This window comes from Kogia breviceps, chromosome 4 (assembly GCF_026419965.1).
Source record: "Kogia breviceps isolate mKogBre1 chromosome 4, mKogBre1 haplotype 1, whole genome shotgun sequence".
NCBI lineage: Eukaryota > Metazoa > Chordata > Mammalia > Artiodactyla > Physeteridae > Kogia > Kogia breviceps.
The window spans coordinates 90,292,554-90,310,855 of NC_081313.1; the positions used below are offsets into that span (position 1 = coordinate 90,292,554).

Consider the following 18,302-nt stretch of genomic DNA (forward strand, 5'->3'; position numbering starts at 1 on the left):
GAATCAAACTAAATTAAGTGATAGTTTACCAACTAGATACTTTATAATTTATCATTTACATTTATATTATTTATATTGTTTAATAATCCAAATGTGTCTCTCTAGCTAAACTTTATATAAACCACTTTATAATAAGTTATATCTTTAAATCTACCTAATGCAAATTAAACTTTTTTTTTTTTTTTGCGGTATGCGGGCCTCTCACCACTGTGGCCTCTCCCGTTGCCGAGCACAGGCTCCGGACACACTGGCTCAGCAGCCATGGCTCACGGGCCCAGCCACTCCGCGGCATGTGGGATCCTCCCGGACCGGGGCAGTCCTCTGCATCCTCTCAACCGCTGTGCCACTAGGGAAGCCCTAAACTTATTTTTATGTTAAATATGTACTATGCATAAATTAATATAACTGCTTTTAGAAATTTCTAATTTAGATTTTTCTCTGAGGATAACTTGCCTTCCCCACACATTTACTATTTAAAATGAATGAAAGCATCTCTTGGAAGCCTCACTAAGCACTGAAAACTAATTAGCACATCTAGTGGTAAAGCTTTTGTTTATTCCTTTATTCTCAGTGCTGACTGCTTGAGTAATAAGGTCTTCACTTGGATGTAGCATCTAAAAAATATTTACTATGTCTGATTAACTGACTTATGAATTTCAAATGTAATTATCTACAGATATGTACTAAAATTTTGAAGAAAGAAGCTATCTTATACCTACTGATTGGCCTTGAAAACAGGCATATAAATAGAATTCTAATTATAGAAATGACAAATTTGAGTTAGCTTATTTTTTTAGTTGCAGTCTAATCCCTTTGAGATACAAAGTGGCATATAAAAAAGATACAAAAGCAGATAATAACATAAATAATAACAAATAATGGAAAGAATCATGGAAACAGAAAAAAAAATAAGACTGGGTGAGATGAACTAATCATCCTCTCTCTCAGAAACTGGTCAAAAATTTGACTCTCATTTTTTAAGCTCCAGCAAGCCATTTATACAAAATCAATAATAATGTTCAGAGAGCACATGAAACTAAGAAGGATTTATTTCCTAAAACTCAGTAAAGAGGATACTGGGTGATATAGTGGTCACCACTATAATAGATACAATAATTTTCTTTGTTTTTATTTTTTTTTTCTGTGCTTCTCACCAAAACCAAGGACAAAGCTGAAGCAAGTTTCATGAAAGCAAGTCCATGAAATCCAAAACACTGTAGTTGAAGTGGGCAGCAATCTGATTGCCTTTTTCCATGAAAAAAATATTAGAAATCTAGAGAAAAGGATGGACTGCATGTTTTCAGATAGTCCTCCATAAAGATCGTTACTCCAAATCAGACTTATGGTTCAAAAACGAAGAGTTTAAGGTTTTGTTTTCTATTAAGGATCTAGAGTGTAGATATTTTGTTTTTTTGTTTGTTTTGTTTGTTTGTTTTTGTGGTACTTGGGCCTCTCACTGTTGTGGCCTCTCCCGTTGCAGAGCACAGGCTCCGGACGCACAGGCTCAGCGGCCATGGCTCATGGGCCCAGCCGCTCCGCGGCACGTGGGATCTTCCTGGACCAGGGCACGAACCCGTGTCCCCTGCATCGGCAGGCGGATTCTCAACCACTGCGCCACCAGGGAAGCCCAAGAGTGTAGATATTTTGTGTTGCAATAATGGCCCACCCATAAGCTTGGACAATCAATTAAGCAGAGTGAATCATTTTTGCTTTTCTTGTTAACATTAATTCACATCTATAATTATTATTGGAAAACAGTATATTAAGAGTGTTAGGGGACTTCCCTGGTGGTCCAGTGGTTAAGAATCCGCCTTCCAAAGCAGAGGACGAGGGTTCGACCCCTGGTCGGGGAACTAAGATTGCACATGTCACAGGGCAACTAAGCCCACACGCCACAACTACTGAGCCTGCGCACCGCAACTAGAGAGTCCACATGCTGCAAACTACAGAGCCCACATGCTCTGGAGCCCGCGTGCCACAACTAGAGAGAAGCCTGCGCACAACGAAGAGCCCGTGTGCCGCAACGAAAGATCCCATGTGCCACAACTAAGATCCGGATGCAGTCCAAAAAATAAAATGAAATAAATAAACATTTAAAAAAATAAAGAATGTTAGGATAACTGCATCTGTGCAAGCTAGAAAGAACCAGAAACTTTCGGGGACAGAAAGAAGTGTACTTTAGGATAACAAAATAAGACATAAAGAGAAAAAAAAAACTATTTGATGGAGTTTTGAAATATCATAGGATACCACATGGATAAAGAATCACTGGAAAATAATATTTGCATTTTATGAAGAATGGATAGCTAATTTCATAATGATTTCCTTTGAATGTGAATATACATATTCAAACAGAGCTAGAAAAACCAAGGATTTGTAAAATACATTTTTAACTTTAAAGAAAAAGACATTAGGGCTTCCCTGTGGTGCAGTGGTTGAGAATCTGCCTGCCAATGCAAGGGACACGGGTTCGAGCCCTGGTCTGGGAAGATCCCACATGCCGCAGAGCAACTAGGCCCGTGAGCCACAACTACTGAGCCTGCGCGTCTGGAGCCTGTGCTCCACAACAAGAGAGGCCGCGATAGTGAGAGCCCCATGCACTGCGATGAAGAGTGGGTCCCCCGCTGGACGCAACTAGAGAAAGCCCTCGCACAGAAATGAAGACCCAACACGCCAAAAATAAATAAATAAATACTTTTTTTAAAAAAAGAAAAAGACATTAGATTTAGTGAGTCCAGATCTGCAATTTATATTGTCTAATGCTGGAAAGAAAAACTCTAAATAAGTTCACTAAATAATTTTTTTTTTTTTTTTTTTTTTTTTTGCAGTACGCAGGCTTCTCACTGTTGTGGCCTCTCCCGTTGCGGAGCACAGGCTCCAGACGCGCAGGCTCAGCGGCCACGGCCCACAGGCCCAGCCGTTCTGCGGCATGTGGGATCCTCCCGAACCGGGGCACGAACCCACATCCCCTGCATTGGCAGGTGGACTCTAAACCACTGTGCCACCAGGGAAGCCCCCACTAAATAATTTATTATCCAAATTGAGACACTATTAAGAGTGAATTAGTTCACTACTAACAAGAAAGCTGGAAAACTAGGCATAGACTCAGGCTAACCTCGGCAAATTGGAACACACAAGCAGCCTACTTAGAGATGTCTCTCAAAGGCACAAGCTCAAAGCAGAACAATTAGTCTTCCCCCAAACCAACTCCTTTCTTCAAGCTACTTAATCAGAAGATCGTCAACCCTCTATCTTTAACTAAAAAATAGGTCGGTATTAACTTTTAAAAATCACGTTCTCAATGGTGAATCACTGATATTCACTGAATATGAATATTCCTTTTTCCTTAGAGACAAAGGACAAATATTTCCTGGTGACAGATGTACCAGTTGATGGCCGGTGTTTTTATCTTACCTACGCAATATTTACTGCATTACAGATTCGTCCATCTTTCTCATGATCCTTTGTTTTCTGTAACATTTGCCTTATTTTGTTTCTGTCCATCCTGCTCCTTAGCTCCTCGAAGTTCCCATGACATTTTCAGCAGCTTATACACTAAACCATAGTATCCAGTCCATTTTACTTGATCACCTGTTTAAAAAGAAAGGTTCTTTAGGAAGATATTTTATTCATCTTATTAATGTATGGTTGTGTGAAAAAGATGAAATATGATTTTATTAATGTTTTAAAGTTTGAAATTCTGAGCTTAGGAATTTTCTTTTTACCATTCACTACTTTTACTCCTTTAATTTTAAAAGATCTCACAGATCGTTTAAAAACTTCTAACGCTATGAAAAGATGAACTGCACCTAACTAATGTTATACCTAATAAAAGTTAAAAAGGTAAACTGTGAACTATGTACTATAAACACATTTTTGGAATTCAAGTAAAGAGGAATTTATTCAAGGAAGTATGAACACTTAGACCACCATGGTGAATTTTTACAATAAATCAGAGAAACAGGAGAAAATCACTGGCTGTTATAAAAATGATCAAGCTCTATGAAATATGGCATTTGAACCAAGAAGAAAGCTTTGAAAGTAATGTAAAAAGTAGACAAAAATTACTGATATAATTATAAGCTGGAAGATTTTTTTAAATAATAGAGAAATAAATGAAGTAGGGGAAAGGGAGTAATGAATTCAGAGAGTTTTTCTTTAAGTCTAATATACTTGTCCTTCTAAAAATTATATACCAATTAGCAATTTAAATAAGTTATCAAGTTCCACTTTCAAAATATGCATTTCCCCTACAGAAAAGAGGAAGAAGTTTCTCTTTACTCTTTATCTTAATTATTTCTTACTAGATGATATATTGCTATGCAATACCATTCAAGAAACAAGAATTCTCATTTAGTTAGTGATGGGATAAATAAATTACTGCAGGTCTCAAAGGGTATATGAGCTTAAGTTAGCTAAAGAGCAACATGAGGGTACTGAGTATATGTGAAGCAAGTAAGAGGAGCAAGAGGAAGAGAAGGTTCAGAAAGGAAGATGGAAGGTATCCTGGTGAGAGCTAGTGTAACACTGAATTCATCAATGCCCCTCTTGAATAAAGTTATAAGCACAATCTGAAAAGTCACAATCTTCAACTTTTCCTAATTCAATCTCGGTTTAATAATCCAGGCTAATAATAATTATCATTGTTACAATAACTAGAATACTTGGGAGTACCTACAATGTGCCCATATTCTAGTTACTCCTCACTACAGTCCTGCTATGAAGACTATATCATACTTAGAATAATAGAAGGGAACATAAGAGCTTCAATTTGGTTGGAAACTTCCCTAGCAACACACTGCTGATGAGTGAGACAGGCAGGTGAAGGCTGGGATAATCTTATCCCATGAAGCACAGCCTCTCCATTTCAAACAAGTACTTTTCCTTCCAATCCTGCCCTCTATTCCATTCATAGGAAAGGAAGATAGACTAGAAGGTGGAAGGAGGATGCAGGAGAGAATGTACACAGCTTAGAAATGGGAGGAGGAAGGCATGTGTCCAGCTTCCACTCTTTCTATCTAAAGTTGATACTTGGGCTTCCCTGGTGGCGCAGTGGTTGAGAGTCCGCCTGCTGATGCAGGGGACATGAGTTCGTGCCCCAGTCCGGGAGGATCCCGCATGCCGCGGAGCGGCTGGGCCTGCGCGTCCGGAGCCTGTGCTCCGCAACAGGAGAGGCCACAGCAGTGAGGGGCCTGTGTATCGCAAAAAAAAAAAAAAAAGTTGATACTTAAACTAAAAGCTGCAAATATGAGGCTACAGTTAAGCAGCAAATTCTTTTGAAAATATGATTTTCCCCTCATAAAAATTTTACCAGTAAAAATCAGTGTATTGCAATAGTTGAAATTATATATAGGAAGTGATGTCAGCAAGATGGTGGACTAGGAAGTCCCCAGCCTTCATCCTCTCACAGTAACAACAACTTGGCAGACATCCATGAATAAAACTGCCTTTTCGGAGACCTTGGAACCCAGGTAATAGGTTGTAAAACATCAGTAGAACCCAAGACTCAGGAGGGCCACTTCAAGAAGGCAGGCTGGACTCAGGTGGCTGGCCTTTCAACAGTGGTCCAGCTGTGGACCTAGCAGCACCCGTTCCCCCATGAACTTAGCTCCTGCTCTGCTTGTCCATGGTCCTGCCACCAGTCCCATCCACCAAAGGACTCAGGAGGACCCATGCCTGTTGTGCCCTAAGTAACAGGCTCACTGACTGAGGACCCGACTGTGGACCCTGAAGCACTGTGATCTGGTTCCAGTCTCACTCTACCATGGTCCAGAGGCAGTTCTGCACACCAGGAACCCACCCATGGACCTAGCAGGAGAATGCTCAGGAACCTGGGGGAAGCCAAATGCATTTGTACCCCTGGTAAGACCTGAGAGCTGCAGACACAGCAGTGGTTCCATGACCAGGCTCCAGCCCTGCTCCACCACAGTCCCAGAGGTGCTCCCATCTGCTCAGGGACCCGCAGGAACCATCCCCACTCAGGCTCCCTGGTGACAAGCCCATTAATCCCCAGCAGAGAGGGAGCTGTAAGAAGAGAGGAGGATAGGGAGGATCTCAAATGGAGCTAAGGTGGAGAGTTCATATTAGAAATGCATAAGGTAAAATAACTAAAGATAAATTAGGTCAGATTAACTGGTAGATATTTGAGCAAGAGTAATGTTATATCTGCTCAATGAAATGTTATGTCTATTCAAGCAAGAAACTGGGAAACCAATATGGGAGTTTTATGAGGTAATCCAGGGCTTTACTGTGATGAGCAGCAGGAGATTGGAGAGTAAAGGACAAAGCTAAGACACTGTTGAGTTGATCTCACAAGACTTCTTTGCTGTGGAGGAGGAAGACAGAGTGAAGTGAAAAGGACAAGGGCATGTTCAAGCTCAGGAAACTGAAAGAATAATGAAATCACTTGCAGAAATGAGATTATATAGAAAAGCCAGTTTGGGGAGAAAGGAGATAAATAAATATAGTATGTATAGTATGATGATGGGTAAGAGGAATCTGATATTCAGCTTGTTGTAAAAACAGTGCTATAATTCAAGTAAAATAGCAGAATTGAAATTATGGATTTGTGAGTCATTAGCAGAAAAATAAGTCCTGAACTCAATATGAGTAGAGAAACAACTATGAGTTTTTAATGAATAATTCTGGAATTGCAAACCTCAGAAATAGAAAAGCGGTTTTTGAACAGTATGATAAATAAAACATACTGTGGATTTTAACCCATTTATAAATTTATTTCTAATTTATTTCTAAACTCCCAACTCTTTACATTAGAAAGAATGATTGACAGAAGTACATACAAATTACCTTCCTTCATATATGTTAAATGATTATTTTTTGAGGAACAATATTTTAGAACCCTACAATCACCGAACTGAATATGGTTTGTTTTTAGAATACACAAGACCAGTAGACCAGTCATGAATCCATAAAATATATTCTGATAACTGTGTTCTCAAAACTCAATTTTTAAATGCCATTGATGACTTTAAAAGAAAGCTGTTCACCTGTTGATTTGAACTACAGTGAAGTGTTGCTTACAGATATTTGTAGGGAGAATCTATTACATCCAATTGACTGACAGTTAATGAAGAAAAAAATTCTTATAAAGACAGATGGAATGTGTTACAACTGTCATAAAAAGTAGAATGTGCTCTCATATGCATGTCTACACACTTGCTGACAAGCATGCCTGCTCTGAAACTACTCATCCAAGGACCAGACTGTAACATAAGGCACTTTTCTGTTCTGCTTTGAGTGACCCTGTGGCAGCTATCAAAGATGTTACTTTAAATGTACTGAGAAAAAATGTGTCTCCATCTGCAGCCAAGCTAGGAAATAACAAAAGTGAAGCAAAACAAAATTCCTAATAAACCTTAAAAAGTTATTAAATTATACCATTTGAAAACCAATACCTTATGATCCTTTCTCTGTAGGAATGTTTTATTTTAGCGTTTGAACTCTTTGGAAGCCGTTAATTGCCAGCCTAGATACTTATATTTCACATATTCAATGAACATAAAATATGAATATTTCTACTTATATGGATGATTATAAATGAACACAGCTTTTACAATTTTGACAAATATAACTTGGCACCACAGAATCGAATGTATCACTGAAAGGTAACCTGAATGCAAGACTTAGTTTAATCGCTCCCCTGGTGGCACAGTGGTTGAGTCCACCTGCCAATGCAGGGGACGCGGGTTCGTGCCCCAGACTGGGAAGATCCCACATGCCGTGGAGCAGCTGTGCCCGTGAGCCATGGCCTCTGAGCCTGCGTGTCTGGAGCCTGTGCTCCGCAACGGGAGAGACCACAACAGTGAGAGGCCCGCGTACCGCAAAAAAAAAAAAAAAAAAAGATGTAGTTTAAAACACTATCTCCATGAAATGCCATGTAGTGTGGAGGAACTAGATCAATGTCAAGAAACCAAGAGAAGAACTATTCAGTAAGCCAGCCATTTGTTTAATAAATATTTACTGAGTCAATGCTATGTGCCAACCACTGTTCTATGTACCAAAGAAAAAGACAATGTTACTGCTCTAGAGGCACTTAATTCTAGGGGAGAAAGATGTTAAGAAAGTGAACTTTAAAATATTATTACAAAAATAATAGAAATGATAATGTGACCAACAATGACTACGAAAAGAAAACCACTACAGACAGAGTGAAAGAAAGACCTCCATGAGGACATAGTATTCAAGCTGAAATCTGATGGATTAAAAAAAAAAATCATGGCCAATTTGTAAGCCATGGAAAGGAGTTAGGATTTTATTCTTAGTGTAATAAAAAGCTAACAGAGCATTTAAATACAGAAAGGAACTGACCCATTTTATGTTTTTAAAAATCGTTTTGGCTTCTTCATGGAAAGGGGGACTATAAGGAAGACAGGAAGATTTTTAGTTTTTTGCAGTTAATCTATAAGAAAAGTGATGATTGCATAGACTTCAGATTTGTACAGTAAACTTGTACAATGGTCTATACCCTTGGCTTCTGGGAGGTCACCTCTAATGCCTTGGAATGTCCTGTCAGATAAGAATGTTCTTATTAACCTGGGAGCCATGGGTTGTGATTATCAATTTGCCTTTGAAAGGGCCAGAGACTGGGGTCAGCCATATATATGTGACTGAAGCCCAATAAAAATTCTGGATACCAAAGCTTAGTGACTTTCCATAGGTGACAATACTCTATGCAAATTGTCATACATTGTTTCTTGGAGTAAAGTTGCAGGATACAATATTAATACACAGAGTTAATACACAGTACATTTCTATACACTAACAATGAAATCAGAAAGCAAAATTAAAGAAACAATCCCATTTAGAAATTAGAGAAACAATCACATCAGAAAAAATAAAATACCTAGGAATAAACCTACCTATGGATAGACAAAAGACCTGTACTCTGAAAACTATAAGACACTGATAAAAGAAACTGACAATAATACAGATGAGAAGATATACCATGTTCTTGGATTAGAAGAATCAATACTGTCAAAATGACTATACTACCAAAGGCAATCTACAGATTCAATACAATCCCTATCAAATTACCAATGGCATTTTTCACAGAAGTAGAACAAAAAAATTTTTAATTTGTATGGAGACAAAAAAAAAACCCTGAATAGCCAAAGCAATCTCGAGAAAGAAAAATGGAGCTGGAGGAATTAGGCTCCCTGACTTCAGACTATACTACAAAGCTACAGTCATCAAAACAGTATGGTACTGGAACAAAACCAGTAATATAGATCAATGGAAGAGGATAGAAAGCCCAGAAATAAACTCATGCACCTATGGTCAATTAATCTACAACAAATGAGGCAAAAATGTAAAATGGAGTAAAGACACTCTCTTCAATAAATGATGCTGGACAGCCACATTTTTAAAAAGTAAAATTAAAACATCCTTTAACACCATACACAAAAGTAAACTCAAAATGGTTAAAGATCTAAATGTAAGACTTTAAAACTTTAAAACTCTTAGAGGAAAATATAGGCAGAACACTCTTTCACATAAATTGCATCAGTATCTTTTTCAATTCGTCTCCCAGAGTAATGGAAATAAAAAGAAACATAAACAAATGGGACCTGATTAAACTCAAAAGCATTTGCAGAGCAAAGGAAACCATAAACAAAATGACAAGACAACCCACAGAATGGGAGAAAATATTTGCAAATGATGCAACTGACAAGGGATTAATCTCCAAAATATATAAACAACTCATGAAATCTAAAAACTAAAATTAAAAATAGAGCTACCATATGATCCTGCAATCCCATTCCTGGGCACATATCTATAGAAAAACATGGTTTGAAAGGATACATGCACCCCAATGTTCATTACAGAACGGTTTACAATAGCCAAGACATGGAAGCAACCTAAATGTCCATCAACAGATGAATGGATAAAGAAGATGTGGTACATATATACAACAGAATATTACTCAGCCATTAAAAAGAATGATATAATGCCATTGGCAGTAACATGGATAGACCTGGAGATTATCATACTAAGTGAAATAAGACAGAGAAAGACAAATATCATATGATATCACTTATATGTGTAATCTAAAAAAAATGATACAAATGAACTCATTTACAAAACAGACTCACAGAATGAACTTATGGCTACCGGGGGAAGAGCAGAGTGGAGGGATGGATTGGGAGTTTGGAACTGACATGTATACACTGCTATATTTAAACAGATAATCAACAAAGACCTACTGTATAGCACAGGGAACTCTGCTCAGTATTCTGTAATAACCTAAATGGGAAAAGAACTTTAAAAAGAACAGATAAATGTATATGTATAATTGAATCACTTTGCTGTACACCTGAAAGTCATACAACAATTTTAATCAACTATACTCCAATATAAAATAAAAATTTAAAAAAACGTGTAAGTGGGCTTCCCTGGTGGCGCAGTGGTTGAGAATCCGCCTGCCGATGCAGGGGATACGGGTTCGTGCCCCGGTCCGGGAAGATCCCACATGCCGCGGAGCGGCTGGGCCTGTGAGCCATGGCCGCTGAGCCTGCGCGTCCGGAGCCTGTGCCCCGCAACGGGAGAGGCCACAACAGTGAGAGGCCCGCGTACCACAAAAAAAAAAAAAAAAAAAAAAACGTGTAAGTGACCTATAAGCAAAGAGGCTGTAATACAACATGGAATAATAGAAAGTCAGAACGTATTTAATTATGCATGTTCTGCAGCACATCTACCACAAGTCCCTCAAGTAATAAATGGGAAAACCAGTTTATAATAAATAAGTATTGATCAGAGAGTTATTTTGTATAATCATATTTGATCATTATACATTTTAAACAAGTATCCACCAGAATAAAGGAAAGAGAACCAAAGTATTACTAATATGCCCTTTTCTGTTGCAGGTATGATAGAAAACATAAAGCAAAAGCAAAAGCCAGCTTATTCTTTTATTAAGGTATGACAGTTAATTGAAATGTAATGGCAAGTAGGATGCCAAAATGTTGACAAATATTTAAGGAACTTATTAGAACCTGTCTTGCTTAAATTTTATGATCTTTTTCCATAGTTCAATTATGGAAATCTGTTAATTAAAAATAATTATCTGCTGGAGTTACAATTGGGAACCAAAGGAGAAAGTAATTTATCTGCTTTCTAAGAACATCAATTATTCATATAAATAAAGAAATATCAGACTTCCGATTCTTGGAATCATTTTAAATTTCATTAAACTACATTAATACCACCAAGATATATGGACTATCTCTATGGAAGTAGTTAATCCTCATAGATTTTTGTATCATAGATTTTTGTATCTGAAGGCAACAAAACAAGAAAAAGAAAATAACAAAGATCTTTTTGGAAATTAAGAAAGCAATAAAGACAATGTTTATAAGCATATTACATGCAAAAACTCTTTTAGAATCCATAATCTTGAGGAAACTAAAATTCTGAGACATAAATCAAGTAGCCTAATGTCATCCAGAACTTGACAACTAAGCTGAGTCACCCCAAATTTCTGACACCAAATCCAGTCCAGTGAACATTTATTCATCTACAACTGAACAATTTTGGTGCTGTTTTCCCTCCTCGTCTTACCTAAATCTCTCATCCTTCACCCCATATGGGGACCTTCTATTATTCCTTCCAATAAGTAGCTACTTCAGATATCTTTAATGAAATAACTATTCACCCAAAACCTTAAGAAACACCTGGACCAAACACAGAAATAATGTGTCAAACTAAATCAGAGATTTCTGTACCCATGAACATATTATCAGGTTACTCTTGATGGATGTGAGAAGTGAAGAAGAAAGTGACTCTAGAGAATTAGTATTCATTTCTGGACCAGATTAAATGACAGAAAAAAATCAATCTGAAGCAGTCTAGAGGATCATAATGTAATTCTGACTTGTATAACAAAGGAAGTTACAGGTACCTAGTAAGTTATTTTTGTGAATGTATGTACATTTGCTTCTTAATTAATTTGGATAGGGAGCCAAAATCTTATTTCTTTCTCCTCTGCTAAGATATATTATTAGAAAAATTGATTCTTAAGACACTACTTTAGAATACACTTCAGCACCATGAACATTTTTGGAAATACTGCAGGATTTCTAGCTCATGCGTCTTTTGCCACTATGTTCAGCTACAGATGGATTTTAGACCACTGGATCAAACTGGATACATCTTTGTATTTATGATTTAAAAATGTGAAGAATGTTTCCATGAGCTTCTTAGCACCTTTATTTGGATAGGAAAAGATTTCTACATGGTCAAAGGCTTTTGACTGAAAAGCCCAGCTTGTGTTTTAGCCTGTCACAATCAAAAGGAACAGCAGCAACCATACCAGGGAATAAAGAGAATGTGATAGTAGGAATCTTTTAGTTTAAACATATACAGAACTAAATGAAGATTCATTTGTAGCAATGAAAGCAAAACTTCCTGAGAAGAGTAGCAATACTTTTTAACTTTCAAAAATTATGATAATGCTTTATCGTGTTTATTTGGGGTTTTATGAAGATTCTCATGTAAATTTAGAGGTTGAGGTCTCACCTCCACAATTAATAACTATTTTCTATGGTCTCTACAGATTAAGCTTTGATTGTAGGAGGCAGTGTTGATAAGGAAGAAAGTGGTTAGTTTTCTCCATGTTTATTGGGTATAATCTTAGATCACATACTATAGCTCCTATCTGAGGTTTGCAAAATGGAAGTACAAGTGGGCAGCCTCGGAATATTTGACCACAGGGACCCTTTGTCCTGTACCTCATATTTCAAACTTCCCAGTCTTCTCACACATTTTGGGCAGAAACTATTTCCTCTCCTGCAGCAGCTCAGCCAATGGCTGTAGTAAATGGAAAGGAAGAAACAGTGCCCGCAGCAGTTCCTCACCCCATTCTGTGCAGTCTCTGAGGTCTCAGGCTCAGGGACAATTTCCTGGCAGCATGTCCAGTTCTAAACCCTACTCACTCCCACCATGAAGTATTAATGTAAAAAAAGAAAGAGGAAAGTATCCTGATGCATCCTAGAGATTTGACCAAATGATTTCAGACTAGACAGTACAGACATTTTCCCAGAGAACTTATCTTGCTTTAGGAAATTATGTTTGATGTTCCAGACTACAGATTTACAGGCTAATCACAAGGGAAGGTGGTCAGTGAAGAGAAAGAAATACAGTCAAGTTCAGATTTAGTGTTGGTCCAACTGCGTCCATCTAACAAGTTCTGAAACCACCGAAAACCTAGGATGGCAACAGTAATAAGTGATATTTCTTTTTATTATCTCTATTTCATATATGTATATATATATAATGTTTCCAAACTTTTACTTGGATTTTCAACTTTTTCTCATTTTTCTGCACATACGTTGTACATTTTTATGTAGTTATCTTCCAATCATGACTTTTATGATTTTTCTGTTGTTTATGTAACATTTTCCTGCTTTAAAGTTATAAAAGGACTATGTAATATTTTCTTCTAGTTATTTTAAAGGTTTTAATTCATGTGAAAATTATTTTTTGAACTGATGTGTGGTTATGGTGTATGGTACTTAACTAACTTTTAAAAAGCCTACTGTCAATTATTTATCAAAACATAATTTGTTGATAATCCATTCTTTCCCACCTTAGCAAATGTCAGCATGGTACAGCCACTATGGAGAACAGTATGGAGGTTCCTTAAGAAACTAAAAATAGAGCTATCATATGATCCAGCAATCCCACTCCTGGGCATATATCCAGAGGAAAGACATGGTTCAAAAGGATACATGCACCCCAATATTCACTGCAGCTTTGTTTATAATAGCCAAGATATGGAAGCAACCTAAATGTCCATCGACAGCTTAATGGATAAACAAGATGTGGTAAATGTATACAATGGAATATTACTCAGACATTAAAAAGTTTTATGTATAACTGAATCACTTTGCTGTACACCTGAAACTATCACAACACTGTTAACCAACTATCCTTCAATATAAAATAAAAAGATTTTTTAATTAAAAAAACAAAATAAAATAAAATATGGCATTGCAAATGGTAAAAAAAAAAATGTCAGCATAGACATATTCACACACACACACACACACACACACACACACACACACACACACACATTCTCTTTCTCTCTCTCTCTTACCCAAATGTATACCAAGATTTTTTTACATCCAAAACATTCTTGATATGAATCGGACACAGATAGCCAAAAGCCAGAGATGCTTAGCAATGATTCCATTAAAGATAGAGCACAGCAACACAAAACTGTCCAACAAGGAAAGACTCTCACATCTTATTGGTAGACCTGGTTAGCAAAAATAAGAAGTCATGAGCCACATAGGTAGAAGTAGGATTTATGTTACTCCTCATACATTTTTAGATTTAGATTTATCACTACTATTGTCCAAGGCTCAGAAACATTAGGATCAAGTCTAACGTCATACCATTCCCCCAAAGGATGCAGTTATTGAGCTTCTGAGTGATATTTTTTCCAAAAACCAACCAAGAAAATAAGAATTTGGAGCAAATGAAAAAGCAAAACGATCTCAATGGTAAAATTGTAAAGTTATCATAAAAAGAGAAATTGAAAATATGGTATTAGAGACATGTAACTAAAGTAATGCAGTACCACACCCCTCAAAGACAACTCACCTGTTTTAAATGATAACAAGGACAGAATTTATCAGTCATTTTAGAGAATCAACATAAAGAAAGGGGCTTCGTGTTTATTAAGAATACATGTACTACATATTTAGGTCAAAACAAATATAGCATGAAAGATACCAGGTGAATATGAAAATAATATATTTTACAGGTTTTTGACCAATGACGTGAAGCAATCTAATCTTCAACTTTCATACATATCAAGCAAATACAAAGCCCTTCTGACATTGGATATGTTATCAAACAAGATGATAAACTTAAAGTGAGTAGATACCACGACTATTCAAATTGCTAACACTGTGACTATTAAAACTTACAGATGATAAAATGCATTACTAAGTTGTGTTAGTATGCTGTGCTGATGGCACAAACTTGCCATCTTTTCTATTTCCTAAAAGAAAGTCAAAAGAAAGATAGTTGCCTACCTACCTGCCATACCCTGCCCCTTCCTTGAAAATACAATCCTATTTTGTACCCAGATCCTAGGAATGAATTCTCATGGGCTATCATAAATGCCTTCCTCTCCACCAGACATTTACTTCTCCAGCCTTCCTTGTAGCTAGTGGTGACCAGTATATCCAGTCCTGACAATTTCACACATGGGCTAGTCTTCTGAAGTCCTTCTGGGAAATTGTTTATAATAAGGTAGATAGACTCTAGAAGAGAGTCAGTATCACCCCTTCTCTTTCTTCTTGCCTTGCAATTCTACATGGGTCTGTGATGTCTGGAGCCCAAAAGTCATCTTTTAATAATGAGGCAACAAGCACAGGAATGAAAATCCAACAACCTGAGCTGTCAGATATAAAGATGTAAAGAGACAGGATCTTGATGACATCTTTGAGCAATAAAAGTCTCTCTGTTCCTCATTAAGCAAGATGATAAAACTATAAATAGTTTACATCCTGATAAGTGATATCTGTTTACCCAAGTCTAATGCAAACATTGGATGAATGAGGAAGGAATGAAATTATGATGACACAAGTGTTGTCCAAGCATCCGGCTATTAAAGAAAGCTGGCATCATAGGATAGGAATTGTTAAGAAGACAATTACTACCCACCAAACTAACCAGCAAACTTCTACACTTAGATGTGTCAATCAATAATGCATTTGAAGGAGGATGAGAAAAATAAATGCTACCTCCATACTTTAAAGTGAGAGTTATAAAGGACGAGACCTAAAATACTACTAAAGTTGGAGTGTGTTAAATGTCAGAGTTGAGTAAAACAAAAAAGAGTAATAGAATCATTTTTAAAATAGAATTAGAGATGTCCTTAATAATACCAGGACAATGTGGTGACTCTGGTGACCCCGGTCCTGAAACAGTGAATGTCAGCAATGAAGACAATTTGGATTGTTGCAGGGATGAAGGGTTTTCCAATTTTGGAATTACGATTTACCTAACTCTGAAAATAATGATCTACTGGGATTTGACGATAAAAATTAAAACCATTGTAAGTACCATAGGCTGCAAACCATTCCATCAATATGAAGTTTTTGAAATGCAACTTCCTAATAGAATGTCTTTTTTCCCCTGAATTTAGCTGTGTACTAACATTCAACACGATACTTTTCCCAAAGAATAAGAATGATATTGAAATTCATTTGAAAGGACCATTTTGCTGTATACTTTGTACTGTGGTTTGTTATTCAAGAATTTATTTATCTTTTAAAGAATTCTTTGGTTTGCTTGTTAGTTTTCAGTGTTCACTAAATTGCAGAACCATTATTTGCTTTTAGTGTACGTCATAATTTCCAGCAGAATATGACTACATCTCCAGTTTTTATGATTTCCTATTGATTCCAGCATATAATACAATCTAATTAAATATACAAAATAATAGGTTTAATTATAAAGGGACACTTTAAAATCATTTTTAGTATATGCTTCTATGATAAAACTACTTAATATTTTCAAAAATAGTCATAAAATTAAGACATCTTGTATACGACTGCATTTTATACATCAAAAATATGGCAAATGTGATCACCATATTCATAGATACAAACACAGATATATAGATATTTTACACTCTGTTATGAAAACCTATTAATCCTGATAGTCTATTATAATACAGAATTACTGTTATTTTACGGTTAAGAAACTGCCCATTATTTTTTCTGTTTTCTTGACTATTTTCTTCCAGATTGTCTATAGAATTAACTGGCCACTTCTATTATTTTGAAATTTTATTGGAATTACATTTAATTTATAGATTTAGGGAGAATCTACATCTTTACAATACCAAGGTTCATACTCACTTATTTCAAGTCCTCTTTGAAGACCTGAAAGTTTTATGAGTATGCCTTTATAAAGTTTTATGAGTTTTATTCTTTATATAGCACACATTCCTTGGAATTTTGCTGTTTTAATGCTGTTGCCAGTGAGTTGTTCTTTGTGCATTATTTTTTCTATTAGTTACTGCTGTTATATAGGAAAGTTATTGATAGTAATATGTTTCTTGTAACTAACCACTTTAATTAGTGCTAATATGATTTTCATATACTTGGATATTCAAAACAGACATTCAGATCACCCACAATTGCTATTCCAATATTATACCTGTTTGTTTTCCCTTTCTCTTGTCTTTTCATATTGACTAGGACATCCAGAATGTGGTAAACTGTCAGCAAATAATGTAGAAATTGTGGCCTTTTACTTACCTTAAATAGGATCACCTTTAGTTTCTTAAGAATGAAAACCTAAAGGGATGAATTTGGTTTAATAAATACTTACCAATTTAAGAAAGTGCCCTTATAGTTCCAGTTTTAATCTGTTTTGCTTTATCTTTTTTTAAAAAATCAGGCATGAGTTTTTAATTTAATCAGTTCCATTTTGGTATGTGTTCAGAATAACTACTTTTTCCTTAGTCAATTATGAGAGATTTAGACTTCCTAATATTGTATTCTCTTTGGATTCCTAGAATAAACACTACTAATATGGTATATTATTCTTTTAACACACTGCTGAATTTGATCTATTAGTATTTTATTTAGCATTCGTACATGTACCTTCATTCATAAGATGGAGTGATCTATTTTTAATACTCTCATCACCAAGTCTGGGAATTAGGAGTAAATACATTTTGAATTATAGAAACTACTCCCCAAAATTTTCCTAAATATAGTATTGTGAGTTTAATTTGTCCAGCACACTCTAATCATATACCTAATGCTAGATATGTTTTGAGTGTGTATGTGCATTCAGGTATGTAAAGAGAACGCTGAACTGTGGCAACAGGACAAGAGTCCTTTCATATTTATCACTGTAAGTAAAAGTTGTATAAAAAGTAAATATTCCTTGTATTAGTATTTTAATTAATATTGATATTTTACATTAATATTTTAGTACTTTCCCCTGAAAGCTGTTGTGAGGGTATCCAGAATAAATCATTTTTAATGACAAGGTTTGGGTCCAGCAACCACATTAATACCCTCCTAGGGAAACATATATTCATTATGATTCAGAAATAATTTCAATAATAACTTTATTAAATTACTCCTCAACTCTAGTTACAACTGTTCTGGCTAACTATAATTATCCTCAGCACATTGAAAGTTTTTTCTCAGTTAGCTGAAAGGCTGTCAGATATTTAATTTAATTCAATAACATAAACTTCTTAGAATGCTTACTGGATATAAAGAACAATGTTAATATGTACGGGG

The 18,302-nt window shown here is 36.0% G+C and overlaps 1 protein-coding gene across 1 annotated transcript in view; it reads right to left on the minus strand.

The window, feature by feature from the left end:
• The window catches only part of TMEM232 (transmembrane protein 232), a gene marked incomplete at its 5' end in the record, with an annotated part of 213,606 nt that overhangs the window by 148,445 nt on the left and 46,859 nt on the right, over nt 1–18,302 (minus strand). Inside the window, 2 exon segments of the mRNA XM_059062356.2 lie at nt 3,415–3,499; nt 3,501–3,591. Of these exon segments, the coding sequence (XP_058918339.1) occupies nt 3,415–3,499; nt 3,501–3,591 (176 nt within the window).